The 21,189-nt window shown below is 41.9% G+C and overlaps 1 protein-coding gene across 2 annotated transcripts in view; it reads left to right on the forward strand.

The window, feature by feature from the left end:
• TGDS (TDP-glucose 4,6-dehydratase) overlaps positions 1-21,189 on the forward strand; it is a 34,725-nt gene that overhangs the window by 12,145 nt on the left and 1,391 nt on the right. For both annotated transcript variants that reach the window (XM_045009999.1, XM_045010007.1), the window contains exons 5-11: positions 5,326-5,468; positions 8,389-8,487; positions 11,579-11,638; positions 13,576-13,619; positions 13,989-14,154; positions 15,198-15,256; positions 20,711-20,808. In XM_045009999.1, coding sequence (XP_044865934.1) covers positions 5,326-5,468; positions 8,389-8,487; positions 11,579-11,638; positions 13,576-13,619; positions 13,989-14,154; positions 15,198-15,256; positions 20,711-20,808 — 669 coding nt within the window. The remainder of the gene's footprint in view (positions 1-5,325; positions 5,469-8,388; positions 8,488-11,578; positions 11,639-13,575; positions 13,620-13,988; positions 14,155-15,197; positions 15,257-20,710; positions 20,809-21,189) is intronic.

Here is a 21,189-nt window from a genome sequence, read left to right on the forward strand (position 1 = left end):
CTTGAGGATAAATTTGTGTTGGCTTCCCTCTGTCAGTTTCAGGAACCTTCACAGAGTGCTGACAAGGATAAATAGAGGATTTGGGGAGAAGTGAAGGAAGATATACATATATATCAAAATATTCTGAGTACTTGGTGAGCAAGTTATTTCAAACTATGTGCATATATGATTTATAGGCTTTAATAGCCTATGATATTCATTATATTTGCTTGAACATAGACTAATTTTTCTCACTTTCTCAATGCCTGTCTAGAGATTACCATTCTCTTTCACGCATATAGCTTGTTGTCACTGTGTGTCCGAGGTGTTTACTCAAGATTAATTAATGGTCCTGGGGGAGACAGAGGATAGAGAAGTGAACATGAAGAGAGCTTTTCTTGCAGCATTTTCTAGGCAGACATCTGTCTGCGCCAAGCATTCTGTACATCGAAAGTGACAAACTCTGTAGCTTATCATTTGAGGACATCATCAGTGACTTTGCTCTCCAAAAATCACAAAGGAAAACGTTTTAAATTTCAGTGTTAAAATTAATGTGATGTGCAAACAGACATACAGCAGGTTGTACTGCTTCCATTAAGTAAGCTGGTCTGTGTAACTGCTTTTGTGTTGCTGTAGATATAAAGTTTTCATATCTACTAATTAAGAAATCATAAGTGAAAATATGTTAATTTGAAACTATTTCATAATGCAAACAGGCATATTGCAAGACATATGTTTTAGTTAGATTATTATTCTGTTTTTACAACTTTGCCTTTGTATATATGCATATATAAAGCTTTCGTGTTTTATATATAAAGTGTCCTGTGAAAATTATTTTTTATAATTTATTTATATATATAAATAAAAAATATGGCAGGTGGCCTCTTACACTTGACATAGCTTAGGGCCTCAAAATGTTATTATCCAGCCCTGTCTGTCAGCATTTTCATTATAAACCTATTTTCAGGGGTTTACAGCTTTGCAACCCCAAAAAAAAGCTCCAGGCAGAAACTAGATGTTGCAAAGTCTCAAAAACCAAGTTTGATCCTTAAGCTAAAGGAGTGCAAAATATAGATGACTAACATCTGGTGACAATCATTGATTTTGCATCCCTCCGAACCTTAATGAGTAGTATGTGTGACAAAGTTCCTCTTCTACCTTGGTGGGTCCTGCGCTTATTGGCAGATTTGCTGACCTTCCCCACATTCTGGATCAACTCCTCCTGTGTCTGATCAGGAGTTGAGAGGTTTGGGGGGAACCTGGGCCTGCCCTCTACTCCGGGTTCTAGCCCAGGGCCCTGTGGATTGCAGCTGTCTATAATGCCTCCTGTGTAACAGCTGCATGACAGCTACAACTCCCTGGGCTACTTCCCCATGGCCTCCTCCAAACACCTTCTTTATCCTCACCACAGGACCTTCCTCCTGGTGTCTGATAACGATTGTACTCCTTAGTCCTGCAGCAGCGCACCCTCTCACTCTCAGCTCCTTGTGCCTCTTGCTCCCAGCTCCTCACACGCACTTCCTCTCTGGCTCCTCCCCACCTGACTGGAGTGAGCTCCTTTTTAAACCCAGGTGCCCTGATTAGTCTGCCTTGATTGGCTGCAGGTGATCTAATCAGCCTGTCTGCCTTAATTGGTTCTAGCAGGTTCCTGATTACTCTAGTGCAGCCCCTGCTCTGGTCACTCAGGGAACAGAAAACTACTCATCCAGTGACCAGTATATTTGCCCTCTACCAGACTCCTATACCCCACTGGTCTGGGTCTGTCACATATGCCATTACACTTCTTTTCTTTTTAGGTTCAAATTGTTCTCTCAGAGACATATGTGCAATTGCCATTGAAATCAATGAGTCACGTAAACATCCAGGAGAGTGCAGGACTCCAAAGGATTAAAAAAAACCCTACGCTTAAGTGCCCAAATATGAACTAATATTATTCAACAGAAGGTATCAATATAATAAATTCCATTATTTCATATGCCTTTTGACCGCCATTACCTGCACTCCACACAGTAATTCATCTCCAACGGTACTACTAATGTACTAAGCTAATGTACTCAATGCTTTTTTTGCCTCTGTCTTCACGAACAAGGTCAGCTCCCAGACTACTGCACTGGGCAGCACAGTATGGGGAGGAGGTGACCAGCCCTCTGTGGAGAAAAAAGTGGTTCAAGACTATTTAGAAAAGCTGGACAAGCACAAGCCCATGGGGTCGGATGCACTGCATCCAAAGGTGCTAAAGGAGTTGGCGGATGTGATTGCAGAGCCATTGGCCATTATCTTTGAAAACTCGTGATCGGGGGAGGTTCCGGATGACTGGAAAAAGGCTAACATAGTGCCCATCTTTTAAAAAGGGAAGGAGGAGGATCCGGGGAACTACAGGCCAGTCAGCCTCACCTCAGTCCCTGGAAAAATCATGGAGCAGGTCCTAAAGGAATCAATTTTGAAGCACTTAGAGAAGAGGAAAGTGATCAGGAAAAGTCAGCCTGGATTCATCAAGGGCAAGTCATGCCTGACTAGCCTAATTGCCTTCTATGATGAGATAACTGGCTCTGTGGATGAGGGGAAAGCAGTGGACATGTTATTCCTTGAGTTTAGCAGAGCTTTTGATACAGTCTCCCACAGTATTCTTGCAAGCAAGTTAAAGAAATATGGGCTGGATGAATGGACTGTAAGGTGGATAGAAAGCTGTCTAGATCATCAAGCTCAATGGGTAGTGATCAATGGCCCCATGTCTAGTTGGCAGCTGGTATCAAGCGGAGTGCCCCAAGGCTTGGTCCTGGGGCCGGTTTTGTTCAATATCTTCATTAATGATCTGGAGGATGGCATGGACTGCACCCTCAGCAAGTTTGCATTTGACACTAAACTTGGAGGAGCGGTAGATACGCTGGAGGGTAGGAATAGGATACAGAGGGATCTAGATAAATTAGAGGATTGGGCCAAAAGAAATCTGATGAGGTTCAACAAGGACAAGTGTGGAGTCCTGCACTTAGGACGGAAGCATCCCATGCACTACTACAGACTAAGGACCGAGTGGCTAGGCAGGAGTTCTGCAGAAAAGGACCTAGGGGTAACAGAAGACGAGAAGCTGGATATGAGTCAACAGTGTGCCCTTGTTGCCAAGAAGGCTAACGGTATTTTGGGCTGTATAAGTAGGAGTATTGCCTGCAGATCGAGGGACACGAACATTCACCTCTATTTGGTGTTGGTGAGGCCTCATCTGGAGTACTGTGTCCAGTTTTGGACCCCACACTACAAGAAGGATGTGGAAAAATTGGAAAGAGTCCAGCAGAGGGCAACAAAAATGATTAGGGAGTTGGAGCACGTGATTTATGAGGAGAGGCTGAGGGAACTGGGATTATTTAGTCTGCAGAAGAGAAGAATGGGGGGGAGGGATTTAATAGCTGCTTTCAACTACCTGAAAGGGGGTTCCAAAGAGGATGGATCTAAACTGTTCTCAGTGGTACCAGATGACAGTAATGGTCTCAAGTTGCAGTGGGGGAGGTTTAGGTTGAATATTAGGAAAGGGTGGTGAAGCACTGGAATGGGTGACCTACGGAGGTTGTGGAATCTCCTTTCTTAGATGTTTTTAAGGCCAGGCTTGACAAAGCCCTGGCTGGGATGATTTAGTTGGGGATTGGTCCTGCTTTGAGCAGGGAGTTGGACTAGATGATCTCCCGAGGTCCCTTCCAACCCTGATATTCTATGATTCTACTAACATTCCAGACTGTGAGCAGTTTCAGACAGCTCCTGTTTTCTTTAAAGCTACCAGCTAGAGAAAATATTCCTTGACTCTTTTTTCTCTTACCCCTCCCCCCCCCATTCTCCCTCTCCCACCAGAAATTATACTGGTATTAGGTGCCGGGCACGGTTCATTTCTGGTCCAGGGATAGGGTTAAGGTTGAGTATCACAGGACCATCCTGACTAGAATGGGACCTTTAGACAGGAAATTTCCTTCAGATTTGTTTCTTGCGCTGTCAATTCATGAGACTGGGCCTTAAAAGGTTACTTCAGTGCCCCCTCTCCCTTGCCCCATCACCCATGCACAATACCTTGAACATCTGTAGTACTTGTATTAGTAAAGCCTGGCTTTCTGGATTCTGAACTCCTTTTCACAAACCAAGACATTTGGATTGTATTTCACGATCTACAAATAGCAAGTTTAGTGTAAATCATTTGTGAGACTTTGGACTGGGTGATGCACTTTTTGCTCTCAGGTCAGATATGAAAAGTGTTGGTTCAGGACTCCTACATGAAATCCCAACTTTTGATAGTTTCTTTCTTGAGGAAGCAACTTGAAGAATATTCCTTTCTCATTTCCTCCTCTACTGTAGGGAACCACCATTCTGGGACCCTGCACCCCAAAATGGGACCATTTATCTATTATACATTATTGTATCAAAGTGGAAATGGAGCATTGCAGTTATAAAAAATTCTGATGTTATAATGTCAGTTTTGAAGTAGTCTTTAACACTGTAGATCGTGTGTGTGTGTGTGTGTGGAGAGCGAGAGAGCGCACACACACGTAGGGCTTTTAAGAGATTTCCAACTTATATTTACCAGACTACCAAATATGAATACAACATAAGGCAAATTGAAAAGAGGATGCAGTTAAGGTTCAGCATTCAACCTCACTCTTTTTGTTTATTTGTTTTGTTTTTTTGTTTCTTCCTTAAATTCTGAATTTTTCTATCTTAATGCTGGGGTTTTTTTTAGGGGTGTGTACACATTGCATTAATAACAAATTTTCCTGAAGAACTCTCCAGAAAATACAGTTACATACTTTGCAATGTTGGGAAGTAAAACTCGCATACATTAAGGCTTTAACTCCTTTCAGTTAGTTTCAGTGTCTTATCTAATGAGAATTGTTAAAACTAATGTTTTAGTAATAACAAATTAATGATTGGATATTGTATTGCAACCTATACTTAAACCACATTTGAGTTAGGCCTTTTGTTACATAGAGGGGTTTGATTATCTTGTAAACTCAAGTGAATTGACTGCCATTTAACTTAGTTAACTATCACTACTGTAAAGGCAAATATAGGTACTCTACAAACATTTTATTCCTGGTTGTAGTTCACCCTGGCATTGGTCATGGTTTGTTACCAGGTACAAATGTTTGTCTTGGAGGAAATATTGGGAATGTCTATATAATCATGTTAATTGGCAATCAAGTAACTCAAGTTAAAACACCACCGAAAACTCTCATTTCTACAGTGCATCATGATATGGTTCCCTGTTAATCTTTTCATGCCAAGTCATCTTTTTAAAGTCTGAAATGAAAACTCTTTTTCGTTCTCTACCCTAGTGAAATTAAATTTTAAGACAAACTCATTCTGTTATAGATCTTTCATTTTGGCGTACCCTGGAATTCACCTATGTGAATGTTTATGGCACTCATGTTCTGGTCACTGCTGCATATGAAGCCAGTGTGGAGAAGTTCATTTATGTCAGCACAGATGAAGTATATGGAGGTAGCATTGATGAGGTGAGCTTGAAAACACAGCTGTATTTTTTTTTTTTTTGGACCTCTGCTTGTTTTATGCATATTTTTAAAGATTTTAAACAGAACAAAATAAGATTTTAATAACTTCCCATGACTTCTGTGAATGAACTATCATATACTGTATGTGCTGTTCCTGAAGATGATGAAACTTATAAACAAATACTGATTATTACTAAAACATAGTTTAGTAACAGTCTCTTATTCATCATCTTTTATCATTTGTGTATTACATTTAATACAGAATGCCTAGAACAATGGGTAGACAGTAAAAAAAAAAATGCAGTTGAAGAAATAAAATTTATGCGGTATGGAAAGAATGTCCTGTCACAAATTCTGCCCAGGGTGCTTTTGAGCCTATCTTTATTTAAAGAACATTTTGTTCTTTCTGCCCTTCTTTGTGTGTTGTCTACTTAGATTGTAAGCTTTATGTGACAGGGAACTTGTTTTGCTATATATTTAAGGGCTTGTTTACATGGTAAGTTACTGTGTGGCAAGCCCTGGTGTGAACCCGCATAGTTTGGTGAGCTACACTTTCAAGTCGTAGTATGTCAAGCTGCACTCCTGGACATTCGCTGAGCTGTAGCAGTGACGACAGAGGATGTTACTGTGCAGCAAACGCACTGTACATTCGCACCCTGGGTTGCAGCACAATAACTTGCCATGTAGAAAAGCCCTAAAATACCTAACACACTTTTGGGCATTTTGTAAATAAGGAAAGACATAGCTTTGTTTGACAGTTTGTGGCAGTGATTCCTTCATCAGTGCAAAAAATAATGGCGATAACTATTTCTCAGTATTGAGGGGAAAACCTTACTGATTACTACCCATTTACAACTTCTTTTTTAATCAGCAGGGAGGATTGTACAACTTAAGCCCACTTTGATTAAAAGAAAGAGAAAAGGAATACTGTTTCTCATAGATGAATCCCAAAATTGTCAGACACATAGATGGACATAATTCGTTGGGGGAGGGTCAACATGGTTTTTGTAAGGGGAAATTATGCCTCACCAATCTACTAGAACTCTTTGAGGGGGTCAACAAGCATGTGGACAAGGGGGATCCAGTGGACATAGTGTACTTAGATTTTCAAAAAGCCTTTAACAAGGTTCCTTATCAAAGGCTCTTAAGCAAAGTAAACTGTCATGGGATAAGAGGGAAGGTCCTCTCATAAATGATCTGGAAAAAGGGATGAACAGTGAGGTGGCAAAATTTGCAGGTGATACAAAACTATTCAAGATAGTTAAGTCCCAGGCAGACTGCGAAGAGCTACAAAAGGATCTCACAACACTGGGTCACCGGACAACAAAATGGCAGATGAAATTCAATGTTGATAAACGCAAAGTAATGCACATTGGAAAACATAATCCCAACTATACATATAAAATGAGGGGGTCTAAATGAGCTGTTACCACTCAAGAAAGAGATCTTGGAGTCATTGTGGACAGTTCTCTGAAAACATCCACACAATGTGCAGTGGCAGTCAAAAAGGAGAGCAGAATATTGGGAATCATGAAGAAAGGGATAGATAATAAGACAAAAAATATCATATTGCCTCTATATAAATCCATGGTACGCCCAAATCTTGAATACTGCGTGCAGATGTGGTTGCCTCCTCTCAAAAAAGATATATTGGAATTGGAAAAGTTACAGAAGAGGACAACAAAAATGATTAGGGGTATGAAAAGAGATGACTAAGTGGGGATATGATTGAGGTACATACAATCATGAGTGGTATGGAGAAAGTAAATAAGGAAGTGTTATTTACTCCTTCTCATAACACAAGAACTAGGGATCACCAAATGAAATTAATAGGCAGCAGGTTTACAACAAAAGGAAGTATTTTTTTTCCACATAACACACAGTCAATCTGTGGAACTCTTTGCCAGAGGATGTTGTGAAGGCCAAGACTATAACAGGGTTCAAAAAAGAACTAGATAAGTTCATGAAGGATAGGTCCATCAATGGCTATTAGCCAGGATGGGCAGGGGTGGTGTCCCTAGCCTCTGTTTGCCGGAAGCTGGGAATGGGTGACAGAGGATGGATCACTTGATGATACCTGTTCTGCTCATTCTCTCTGGGGCACCTGGCATTGGTCAATATCGGAAGACAGGATACTGGGCTAGATGGACCTTTGGTCTGACCCAGTATGGTCGCTCTTATGTTCTTCCACTAAGGAATTTTTATATGGCCTACTTTGCATCTATATCCATTTAACTAAGAAGTTCTCATCTCAGATCTACCACTTTGTTAGGTTACACATCATGGCAAATTAGTGATAAGAAAGTCTTTATCTGTACCAGTTGCTGAAATTGTGGCAGACACCACTGGGATGGCAGGGGTATGTTGCTCTAAAGAACTCATCCAGTCCAGGGTATAGCTGTGTGTGGGTCTGGAGATTACCTTCAAGAAAGTAGAGAGATTGGGTAGGAGGTTTTGTGCCATTGATCATGTGGATTTTAAAGTTTCCCGAAGATAAGTGGTGTGAACTTCATCACCATGTCAGACAGAACCTCAGTCAGTTCCAGGCTATGTTTACACTGCACACTTTACAGGGGCACAGCTGTGCCACTACAGCAGTTCCACTGTAAGTTACGCAGTGTAGCCCCTCTTTGTTGGCAGGAGAGAGCTCCAGGCCAACACTTTTCGTCGGTAAAGCTTTTGTCCATCTGGGGTGTATTTTTGTTTTCATATAGGCATTTATACTCTGCCTTAAATTTCTCCTTTGTTTTCAGCTGAATGATGTATTCTTTACTTCCAGTACTGTCAAACAATTGCTGTATTTTACCCCAGTTGTAGTAGAAATGTTCTGACAATAGCTTCAGGATGAAGCTTTAAAAACATTCGAGGATTCTTTAGGATGAAAGCTGTTATATAATGCAAGTTATCACTCTTTTTATTTCAGGAATTTGATGAAGCTTCACCCAAACGACCAACGAATCCTTATGCCTCATCTAAAGCAGCTGCAGAATGCTTTGTTCAGTCTTACTGGGAAAGGTATCAGGTAAGCTTATTCAGGTTTCAGAAACTATAAGGTTTATTGCAATAGCATCCCTTCCATATTTGTCAAAGTAAAATCTACCGCAATATAAGCCCACATTAGATCTGAGTGAATTATAGTTTTAAACTGAGTTTGGATTTTGACATAAGTAATAGGTGTGAAGTACGTGACCAAAAATGAAATGTTTTTTGACAAATAGATTCCTTATTAGGCATATTAATACAGAACTCTGAGTAATAATTCATTTAAACTACAATACAGAACCATATTTCCTGCATCCCTCAGAAGCAGTGCAAAGGCAGGGAGAGTCAGGGGTAACGGAGGAGCGGAGGGAGATGGAAGTAAATTGCTGGGAAGGAGCCTGGGTGTGAACTTGGAGGGTTGTTGGGTATGGGTAGGAAAAATATGGAACAGGGGTTTTTTTGGGGGTGGAAAGGGATTCATAGAACATTAGGGTTGGAAGAGACCTCAGGAGGTCATTTAGTCCAAAGCAGGACCAACACCAACTAAATCATCCCAGCCAGGGCTTTGTTAAGCTGGGCCTTAAAAACCTTTAAGGATGGAGATTCCACACCTCCCAAGGTAACCCATTCCAGTGCTTCACAACCCTCCAAATGAAATAGTGTTTCCTAATATCCAATCTAGACCTCCCACACTGAGCAACTTGAGACCGTTGCTTCTTGTTTTGTCATCTGCCACCACTGAGAACAGGCTAGTTCCATCCTCTTTGAAACCTCTGTTCAGGTAGTTGAAGGCTGCTATCAAATCCCCTGTCACTCTTTTCTTCTGCAAACTAAATAACCCCAGTTCCCTCAGCCTCTCCTCTTAAGTCATGTGCCCCAGCCCCCTAATCATTTTCGTTGCCCTCCGCTGGATTCTTTCCAATTTGTCCACATCCCTTCTGTAGTGGGGGGACCAAAACTGGACACAACACTCCAGGTGTGGCCTTACCAGCGCCAAATAGAGGGGAATAATCACTTCCCTTGATCTGCTGGCAATTCTACTATTACAGCCCAATATGCGGTTAGCCTTCTTTGGAACAAAGGCACACTGACTCATATCCAGCTTCTAGTCCACTGTAATCCTGAGGTCCTTTTCTGCAGAACTGCTGCTTAGCCAGTCAGTCCCCAGCCTGTAGCAGGGCATGGGTTTCTTCCTTCCTAAATGCAGGACTCTGCACTTGTCCTTGTTGAAGCTCATCAGATTTCTTTTGGCCTAATTCTCCAATTTGTCTAGGTCACTCTGGATGCTATCCCTACCTCCAGTGTATCTACCTCTCCCCCCAGCTTAGTGTCATCTGAGAATTTGCTGAGGGTGTAATTCATCCCATTGTCTAGATCATTAATAAAGATGTTGAACAAAGCCAGCCCCAGGACCGACCCCTGGGGCACTCTACTTGATACCAGCTGCCAACTAGACATCAAGCCGTTGATCACTACCCGCTGAGCCTGACAATCTAGCCAGCTTTCTACCTACCTTATAGATAGGGTCTGCATGGGGGAAGCTCCCTAACAATCCAATCTGACCCCTAGCCTCTCCCATTCAGTCAGACACATCTGCCCCTGTCCCCCATGTGTCCCTGCACCCCCATGTGTCCTTGCATCCCCTGTGCATGTGTCCCTCCACTCTGACTCAGACACCCACTCTCCCCATCACCATGTGGTCCTGCACTCCCTTCCCCTGTCTGTATGTGGCTCTGTACCCCCATCCCCATTTGTTTTTGTGCCCCCATTCAGCCATTCCCCTGTCCCTATATGTCTGTGCCTCACCCAGCCACTCCCATGTCCCTGTACCCGCTCCCCATGTGTCTCTGTGCCCCCACTCAGCCATTGCCCCTGTCCCTATGTGTCCCTGTTCAGCTCCTGCCCAGTCTGTCCTTCCCACTAGCTCATAAGGCTCCTGTCTGACCTCCCCACCCCCTGCCAGCACCCCACGCTGTCTGTCTCTCCATAGCTCCTCTCTCCTGACCTGGCCTGACATGCCCTACGAAGAAGGCAGGCTCTTTCTCTTCCTTAGCTGGCTGGGAGCTGCTGCTGTTCTTGCATCACAGCGCCCTCTGATGGGAAAAAGGCAGAACTGCAGCAACATTTAGGCAGAAGCTTTTTTCTGCTCAAAAATTAAAAATACACACGGCTCATTAATTATGCATGTGTATAGTAGTGCAGAATCCCCCCAGGAGTAATATTTTGAATGTAATCAACAGCAGGTGGCCTTTGGACTAATAAAAGAATGCTTATGTGGAAACTGAGTCATGGTAAACCTTAATAAACTGTTTAGGGAAATTATTTCTGACACAGTACCTACCATCTGATTCACGGTTCTGTTTAAATTGAATGAAAAGGACACTTGCCTATCCTATTATTAAAGGCATTCAAAACAAACAGATATTTTTTCATCGTAATTGTAAACTTCTGAATTTTCATCTTTCTTCTACCAGTCTATCAAAACTAACTAAATTCCCTAGTTTCTAAATTACAGCTAAATGTAAAAGAAATCATATATTCCAAAGTAGGGGTGTGCAAAGTTAAGGTAACCAAATTGCATTGTCTGCTCCCATGGGGAAAGCAGCCTTCCATCTTTCCTTATTTATTTTTATTTGAAGCTTTAAATTGCTATGCAGACCCTTGTTTATTTAAACATTTCAATTGTAAACTGCCTTGCTTCATTCTTCATCTTATTTTTTTCTGGCCTTTTAAGGCTCTTCATAAGTGTGCTGTCTTTGGGATGGGGAAAACTCAGGAATAGATGTCTGTTAGTGACGGTGAAACATTTCTTTTGAATAAGAAATGTCACATAAAGGCTCTTTATATTGTCTATCGAATACATGTTTGTAGTGTCCTCTAGACAGGAATGCAAATGAGAATAGGGATCAGGAACTTCTGTTGCTGACTGCATGTCTCCATCTCTAAACTGGAGATATTTGTCTACTGGCAGGTGTGTCTTGTGGCGTCATTTATTCATGAAGTGCTTCCAGATATTTGGATAGGCACTACAAAATTGTGAATGGCTACTATTAATTGTTCAGTGAAGAAGCGAAGGCAGTTTGGGCCTACAGTCCTTGACAGATAATACTCACATGTTTAATATTTTAAAGTTTCCAGTTGTTATCACACGAAGCAGCAATGTTTATGGACCACATCAGTATCCAGAAAAAGTAAGTATGATGTTTGTTTCTATCTTAACTCTCTAATCCATTGTAAAAAGGTGGCTTATATGTTTTACTGCTGGGTTTTTTTTGTTTTGTGTGTGTGTGTGTGTGTGTGTGTTTGTGTCAGAATATACTTACAATATTTTTCCAAAGAAAATAATTTGTATCACAGGCAAAGTAGGTCAAGCTCAATTAGCACCATCTGTCTTAGTCTGATATTAATAACCTACCAAACTAACTACCTAAATGACTCATGTTGGTGGATGCAGGGGAAAGCAGGAACTACATTTCTCCAATAAAGCATTTGTTAGAGTGTCTCAAATATCTATTTGAGCATTGTCAGAATTTTTTACAATGCTTCTAGATTTTCAGAGGATATCAGGGTGCCACAGGGATTGGTGTTAATTCCAGTCTTAATTAATAATTCCATCAATGATATGAAAGTGAGGTAAACAGTAAGGTTTTTAAAAATCCCTCAGATATGAAAGAAGGTGGAGTTGCATCAGTAAAGATAAAAAGAAACCTAAAAAAAGTGAGAAATCTGGTCAGAAATAAAATGAAATTGACATGGATTGCATTTGTCTAGGCTTATCTTGTGGAGAGGAATAATTCAAAATCGATATTAAGTAGGAGGGAGTTTTATATTGCTACTATCCAAATATGGGGTGATAGTGGATAAATGACAATGAAAGTTACTGCACATGTTGATAAAGAAATGCCGCATTTTGCAAAGGCATATTTGTGCTATTTTTTTGAGGTTGTTCCTCTCTGCACTGGTTTTAGTTCTGACCATCTTGGAAAAATTTAGACGAATTGGTGGTAACTCATAGAAGAATAAAGAAAAAATATTTAGGGACTTAATGGACTGACTAATGAAGAGTCAAACTGAACTAAAATGTATAGCCTTTTATAGTTAGACAAAAATAACTGTAGGAAGCAATATGTTTTTGATGAATCCTTGGCCACAGCTGGATATCACGATTGCCAATGTAAGTACTCGCGGGTAGCCTGGGACTCTTGCTCAAAAATTAGTACCTCAAGATCTTTCTATCTTTGTGTCACATTTGTGCTCTTTAGCTGGCAACTGTAGTAACTATTGTAGCTATGGATTTGTTACAGGTAGGTACCAGACCACTGGATTTTAACTCCTGCTCACAGATGTTTGAGTAATTTTTTGCCTACATGGGGGTGTTTGGGTGTGACTTGTCTTTGCAAGGTAAGATCATGTTTGTTCAAGTGTTTAGCCCCATTTGCCTTGATCCTGCAAATGCTTTTACGTGTGCTTAACTTTATGCACTTGAGCAGCCCCATTGATGTCTGTGGGACTCCTCATATGCATAAAGTTAAGCATATGTTGTGTTTGTAGGGTCAGGGCCTCCCTGGCTCCCTAAAGAAGGTAAGATGTAAAACTACTAATCCTGTGATCTCCAGTGATTTTTAGAGCAGAAGATCATGGATTCTATTTCTCATTCTGCTTTTCTACTATTACACTGGTTTGTTTCACAGAATCATAGTGATGATATTTCCTATCTTGAGTAAAATCCTTTGAGTGGACTTCTGAGATGTATATAAATGTTCACTTTGAACAACAAAGTAAATATGCATGTAACTTCCACGCCCAAGGAGCTTTTAGCTTGGTTGTTAGGATGAAATGTTGGAAGGCATGCATTCCCACAAATGCTCCTTTAAAAAAACCTCTAAACTTTTTTCTATTAAACAGCTTTTAAAATTCAAATGAATATATGATGTCAGTTCTTCCATCTAACTTTCAATTGTGTTTTGCTTTGTTTTTAAATAGATATTTTTTATGGGTGAAATCCTGGGCCCATTTACTTCAGTGAGGCCACGATTTCACCTTTTAAGACCTTGTAGAGCTTCAGCTTTTCTAAAATGAACTGACTTTCTTTCTTTCTTTCTTTCTTTCTTTCTTTATTGCTGTTTAGGTTATTCCAAAGTTTATATCTTTGTTGCATCAGAACAGGAAATGGTATGTAACTTGAGTTTTCTACAGTGGTTTTTTTTGGTTTGTGGCAGGGAGTATGTGGTGGAAAAGCCTTGGTTATAATTGTAATCAATGCAGTATTCTTCATAAATTTAATGTTTTTTAAATTAGTCCCATTAGTAATCTGAGTATGTCCATAACTTACTTGCATTTTAGTTACATTGCAATCAGGAACGAAAAAAGGCTATTTTAAAATTAACTCAAACAGAATCTTTTTTCAGCCAAAAAGCATTTTTTTTCCTGATTTTTAATAGTTGTATCCATTTAAAAATACACATCTAAATGTTGATAGAATAACTGGATACTTCTGTTTTTAAAGTTACACAACACTGTGTCTTTCTTTTTCCTGTTTAGCTGCATTCATGGTTCTGGGCTTCAAAGAAGGAATTTTCTTTACGCCACTGATGTAGTAGAAGCATTCCTTACTGTTCTAAAGAAGGGGAAGCCAGGTGAAATTTATAACATTGGAACCAGTTTTGAAATGTCCATTGTACAGCTTGCTAAAGAATTAATCCATCTAGTAAGTAAACAATGTAGAAAGTTCAGAGTATTTGTGGTTTCTTTTCTTCTTAATAATGGTACATCTGCAATTAAACTTCAGAGGATTTGAATTACTTTTGGCTTATGTGAGTTTAATGTTCAAAGGGTGGGAAAGATGAGATTTGACAATCCCCTAGGGAGACAGAAGTGCCATAGATACACAGAACTGGTAGCACAGGTATAATGCACAAAACAGCCATGCAAGCTACCTCACGCTACAGTATTTTTTCAGTCCTCCTGGAATCCTGACCTGGAAGAAATGATCTATAACTCTGACCGTAGCTCAGTCTCCATACTAATGCAATCAGACCTGGGTTCAATTCCCTGCTCTTCCATAAACTTCCTGGGTGACCTTGGGCCTGTAATTTAGCCTGTAAGTGCTTCAGTTCCTCATCTGTAAAAGGAGATGGTGTGAGGATAAATACATTGAAAGACTTGGAAGTATCTTGAGATCTACTGATTAAAAGTGCTATTTAAGAAATAGGTGGTGGTATTATTATTATTGTTTCTCACTGATGCAAGTGCTTTTTTAAAAAAGGGGGCAGCATTGAGAGCTCTCCACCTGCTTTTCACGCAGGCTAATGACCAGTCATCAATTGACAACTGCTTCTTGATACTCTGTGTTTCATTTTGGTCAGGGAATGTGGAATTGACAGAAGTAAAAACTTGTTATAATTTAGAATTATACAAAAATCCAGTTATTAATCATAGAATCATAGACTGTCAGGGTTGGAAGGGACCTCAGGAGGTCATCTAGTCCAACTCCCTGCTCAAAGCAGGACCAATCCCCAAGTATTGGAAGGTATCTGGAGAAGAGTGGCCATTGGAATCATTATAAATGGTTAAAACTAATTACCTTGCAATAATTTTACCAGCCACAGCTCATAAAATTTAAACCAAAAAACATACAGAAATCGTGGTTCTTAGTCCAGTGTTAAATTCAAACCTTAATATTGATTTAATTCTATGCATTGTAACCAGGTTTGTAATATAGAAAATAATTTATTCTTTTCTGGTTGACAGATAAAAAAGACCAATTCAGAATCTGAAATGGAACATTGGGTGGATTATGTAAAAGACAGGTAAGGAATTGGTTAACAGTCTTCTTAAAGATGTGTTCTATTTTTTGTTTTGTTTTGTACTTTCTTTGTACCACTGCCAAAAAAAAAAAAAAAAGTTCTCATTATGCCCTTTTGTGACAATAGTCTGTTCCTGCATAGATCAGTGATGTCAGGCTCACCTGAAGGGCATATCCCATTTTTAGTCATAGGCCAGGCTGTGTGTGTACAGTAGTATTTCCTCCCCTTAATCCACAGAGGAATGCCTATTGTCAGGAGATTTGCAAAAAGATAAAGTGTAGAAATATGGCATTTATGTAGTAACTAAACTGTCTTAATTTGTTTGTTCAGTACTTGTTACATTCACCATCATGCAGGATGGAAGAAACTCTGACCTTTACAACCACTCTTACTTCTGTCATTTGTTTAACTTTCTGTTTTTGTGGGTCGTCTCTGTTCTCCATTTGCATTTCCTTCCCTGAAGCAACTTCCAATTTCCCACCTTCAGTAAGCTTCACTTGCACCCCCATTCTCTATTCTGAAATGATCAGTAATGGAATAGTTAATATCACCATTAACATGGCATCAACAGGCTTTAGAATTGACACTCCAGTGAGATTAGTATGGAGCAGGAGGGGTCACACCTCTGAGCCATTGTTTCAGGTGATCTGCAGGCGTAAAAAGACTATCAGGTTAAGATTCTGTCATGGGCTTCTGTGAATTTTTGTTTATTGCTCATGTCCTTTCCCTGACTTTTACTTAAAATACCTTGAGAGGCGGGAGGACGACACATTGTCAGAGTGCTGTTTGGGCTTGCAGCTGCTCCAGCCCTGGTGACCACTGCTGCTCCAGCTCCAGAGGGCCAGCAGCTGCTTTGACAGGCCAGGGGCCGGCCCCTGGTTTGGTCCTGCCCCAGAAGTCAGAGAGGTCCCGGAAAGTCATGGAATCTGTGACCTCCATGATAGAATCTTACCCTTAACCTTCCAAATATGAACAGAATAACTGATAGTTATCTTGGCAGCCAGGAGCACTTTAAATTTATTAACTTAAAAAGATTAAAGCTTAGATTCTGGACAATCTGAATGTAATTACATGGGCTGCATAAATACGTCAGATGGGCCAAATGCAGCCCTTTGGCTGTATTTTAGACTGATTGATTTGTCCAAGGCCAGAGGGGACCATTATGATCATCTAGTGTGATCTGTATAACACAAGCCATAGAACTTCGCCAGAATAATTCCTAGAGCATAAAATACACAAGCTCTTATTGTACTCTTGATAAGATCGAGAGAGTTATGAACTTTAGAGATGGGAACAGATGAGCCCTGAAGTGTTGAAGAAAAATAGGACATTGTCCTATGACAGGCCTGCACAACATGCGGCCCGCGGACCCTTACTGTGCGGTCCGTGAGGGGATTCTAAATCCCCTGCACACAGCGCTCTGCGGGCACCCCAGAGCCCTTTGAATCCCGGCCGCGTCCGGGAAACAAAAGGCTCTGGGCGCAGAGCCCTTTAAATCCCAGCCGAGGCTGGGAGTCAGAGGGCTCTGGGCGCAGAGCCCTTTAAATCCCAGCCGAGGCAGGGAGTAGGAGGGCTCTGGGTTGCCCGCAGCGACAGGTAGCGCAGAGCCCTTTAAATCCCAGCTGCGGCCGGGAGTCAGAGGGCTCTGGGCTGCCCGCAGCGGCGGGTAGCGCAGAGCCCTTTAAATCCCAGCCGCGGCCGGGAGTTGGAGGGCTCTGGGTTGCCCGCAGCGACAGGTAGCGCAGAGCCCTTTAAATCCCAGCCACGGCCGGGAGTCAAAGGGCTCTGGGTTGCCCACAGAGATTCCCAGCCGTGGCTGGGATTTAAAGGGCTCAGGGCTTCCCGTGGCTGCGGGCAGCCCAGAGCCATTTGAATCCCGGCCCGCGGCTGCTGTTTGCCCCCTCCCCGGACCCCTGCCCCAACTGCCCCCCAGGACCCCCACCCCCTATCTAACACCACTGGTCCTTGTCCCCTGATACCTCTCTCCTGGGACTCCTGCCCCTAACTGCCCCCCAGAACCCCACCCCCTATCTAAATGCTGCTGCTCCTTATCTCCCGATTGCCCCCTCCCAAGACCCCTGCCCCTTGGGACCCCAGCCCCTATCTAAGCCTCCCTTCTCCTTGTCCCCAACTGCCCCCTCCTGAGACCCCCCCCAACTTTCCCCCAGGACCCCACCCCCTACCTGTCCCCTGATTAACCCCTGAGACTCCCATGCCTATCCTACTGCTGCCTGTCCCCTGACTGCCCCCCCGAACCTCTGCCCCATCCAACCACCCCTGCTCCCTGTCCCTTGACTGCCCCCTGGAACTCCCTACCCCTTCTCCAACCCCCAGCCCCCTTACCGTGCCACTCAGACCAGCGTGTCTGGCTCCATGCAGCTCCAGACACATTGCTGCCGTGCTCCCCCGTGGAGCCCACAGCCCCCTCCCCCCCTTTAGCACCTGCCTTCCAGATTTGAACACCTCAAATTTCAGGAGTGCTCAAGCTCAGTTTGGGCAGCTGTTACATCATTTCTCCCAAATCTAATATACTGATCCACTGTAACTTGCTGTAGAAAAAGCAGGATAAAATTGAGCAAGAAATGCTTATTAGCACTGGAATTGCTGTTTTCAACAGCCATTGCCTTTTTGTTTGTTTAAATTTTGGGAAGACAGTGATATTGCATTGGCAAATTCCTCATAGAAAGAAAGAGTGGAACAAAAGAATAATAAAGGCACCTCAACTTTTCCTCATTTATGGAGGACAGTCTTATAATATGCATCCAGATATCCTCCAATCACACAAGCTGAAAATTGTTCCACTTTACTGCAGCTCTGTAACCATATGGGAACCAATCATGTCTGTGTTTTGTGCACATCCAAAATTCCTGCTGAATGACCTGCCCTGGGAGCATTACCAGTGACCCAGGGCTGGGGAGGCAGGAGGTGTGTGTGGGGGGGAGGCACTGGTGGGGGGGAGCCCAGGGCTGGGGCAGCAGCAGGGTGGGGGGAGGGCACTGGTGGGGAGGAAAGGGGGAAGCCCAGCGCTGGGGCGGCAGGGGGTGTGGGTCAGTGGGGGGAGAGCCCAGGATTGGGGCAGCAGGGGGAGTACAGGGGGGAACCCAGGGCTGGGACGGGGGGCAGACAAATTTTGTTTTGCTTGGGGCAGCAAAAAATCTAGAGCCGGCCCTGCCGGGTTCCCCCAGCTGCCAGAGCCCCGAGCCCTTTAATTTGACCCTGAGGGCTCCCAGCCACCTCTTCAGCTGGGAGCCCCCGGTTGATTTAAAATAAAGTATCACCTCCCCACCCCCAACCTTTCTTTTTGGCCCACAGCTATTTTGGTGGGGCGGCGCTGAGGAAGGAGGGTTTGTTTCTGCAGGGCTGGACGGCCCTGGGGCGGGGTGTTTCCTTGGGCTGGAAGGTTTCGGCCCTCGGCTGTTTTCTTTGGAGTAATGTGGCCCTCACCGCTTTACGTGTTGTGCAGGCCTGTCCTATGAAAACTAAGTTTTCTATAAAATATGAACCCTGCCTCACTTGCTGTGAACAAACATAAAGAAGGGAAATTGGAAAGACTGACTGCAGGCTGCATCTTGGCAAAGAATTATGGTGACAATAGTATAACATCTTAAAATGTAGCACAAGACACTTTATATTCTATTTTATTTAAATAACAATTTGTACAATATCTGGAAGCTATTTGGTTGAGGAGACTGACAGACACAAGTCTTGTCTGTGCGACATTAATCACTACAGTTACTGGGACAATGTTGAAAATAGTTTATCCATATTTCCACTGGCACCCAAACAGTTCAGCAGCATCTACATCTTTTGTCAGCTCCTGGAATTTTGATATGGCTTACTGCCTAGGTGCCTGAGCTCCCAGATGTAGCGATGCAGGAGCTTTTCTCCTCAAGTAAGCAGCACTTCAGATAAAAGGTGAAATACATAAGTAGGATTCTCCTCACTCACTTTCCATCAGTGGATATTGGTACATTTAGGTTCCATGTATTGAGCAGCACTGCGCTCTCACTAACGGTGACGTTGCTGTTGTAGATTTCTAGAGTATTGCCATATCTTCAGAGCATCAAACAAGGTGACTATTTGAAGCTTCCTAAAAGTGTATTATTAGTATTTATTACTAATAATGTTTAGTATGGTTGTGCCAAAGAGCCAACTCAGAATGGACCCCCATGGTGCTACGCATTGTACAAAGAGTAGTATATGGTCCCAGTCCCAGAGAGCTCAAAATCTAAATAGATAAAACAGACACAGGGTTCTAGAAGGGTATAACACTTAAGAAGAATGAACTGTGTGATGACAGCAGACAATGACAAAATTCACCTTAGTGTACTTAAGGAACTAGTTGAAGCAATCTGTGAATCATTAACTGTTGTCTTCAAGAATTCATGGAGGATGAATGACATCCCAGATGATTATAAAAAGGTAAATGTAGTACCTCTCTTCAAAAAGAAGAAAAAACAGGACTTCGGGAATTATAGACCACTCAGCCTGATACCTATAGAGATACTGAAACAAATTATTAAATAATCAATTTGCTCAAAGCTACAGAAAAATAAGGTGATAATAGCTAATATGGATTTCTCAAGAACAAATTGTGTCAAATCTATTTGCTTTCTTTGACAAGGTAACTGGTCTAGTGGTTGGAGGGGAAGCAATAGACATGATATATCTGGACTTTTTACATAATCCTACATGATATTCTCGTAAGCAAACTGAGGAAATGTAGTTTAGATGAAATTACTCTAAGGTGGGTGCATAACTTGTTGAAAAACTACTCAAGAATATTTATCAAACTCGGAAGACATATCAAGTAGGGTCTTGCAGGAAACGGGGTGAAGGGAGAAAGAAAAGGTAGGGGAGAAAAGGGTAAGAGGGACAGATGTGGAGTGAAACTGAGGTGAAAAGACTTTGGGGGAGGGGAGGGGAGGAGAGAATCAAACAACAAACCAGCACAGGACAGGGTAAGTCCAATTAAAACTGTATAAGGTTCTCTGAATGTCCAAAGGACCAAAGATCTCAGCTTTGGCTGCTTCTGCCACTATCAACTGGAGTCTCTGGTAGCTTCTCTCTGCAATTTTCTCCAAGGCCACATAGATTGGTGAGAAGCACCATCTGGGTTCTAAAGCCCTCCAGAGTGGGTGGATGGGTGGAGTGGAGTAATATAAACACACTAGCACAGTGGAGTTTAAGTTACCGTGAGGGCCGAACTCATTTTTCTCCCTGAGCATCTGCACATGATGAGTTTTGTGCAGATCACATGCATGGTAGAAATGTTTTGAAAATGTGACAAAGCAGATCTGTTTGAGTGGGAAAATCATTTTTAATTAAAAAACCCCTAATATGAGTACTTGAGGGCACTGTAGAGCAAAGTGCTGTACACTGAATTGTTTTCAAAAACATTGTACATGCTTGAACTGTATTTTTCTTTAAACTTGTATTTTTGTATTTGTTTTTAAGACCTACCAATGACCTAAGATATCCAATGAATTCAGAAAAAATGCACAATTTAGGATGGAGACCTAAAGTTCCTTGGAAGGAAGGAATAAAGAAAACAAGTATGCTACATTTAATATCTGTAACTCACTTGGGGGTGGTGATTTGGGAGTAAAGAAGTAGAGAATATTTTGGTTTTGAAATTTAGTGTTACCTTACGAGTAGCTAAAATTAGAATGCTGCTGAGCTTACTCTTTCAAACTAGCCAGTAGAACTGATTCCTCTTTAAATAGCTTATGTGCCTATTAGTATTTTTTTTAAAAGAAACCCATTAAGTCACCTTACCATTATTAATATAATTTAAAAGCAGGGGCAAAAATAAAGTGACATTTTGATATGATACAATAGTATCTTGGTTAAGGACTTCACTGAAGATTCCAAATATTATTAGCTATATATGTCACAGAATGCAATTTATGTACAACTATACTACTGCTGTGTTA

Source organism: Mauremys mutica, chromosome 1, assembly GCF_020497125.1.
Source record: "Mauremys mutica isolate MM-2020 ecotype Southern chromosome 1, ASM2049712v1, whole genome shotgun sequence".
Classification (NCBI taxonomy): domain Eukaryota; kingdom Metazoa; phylum Chordata; order Testudines; family Geoemydidae; genus Mauremys; species Mauremys mutica.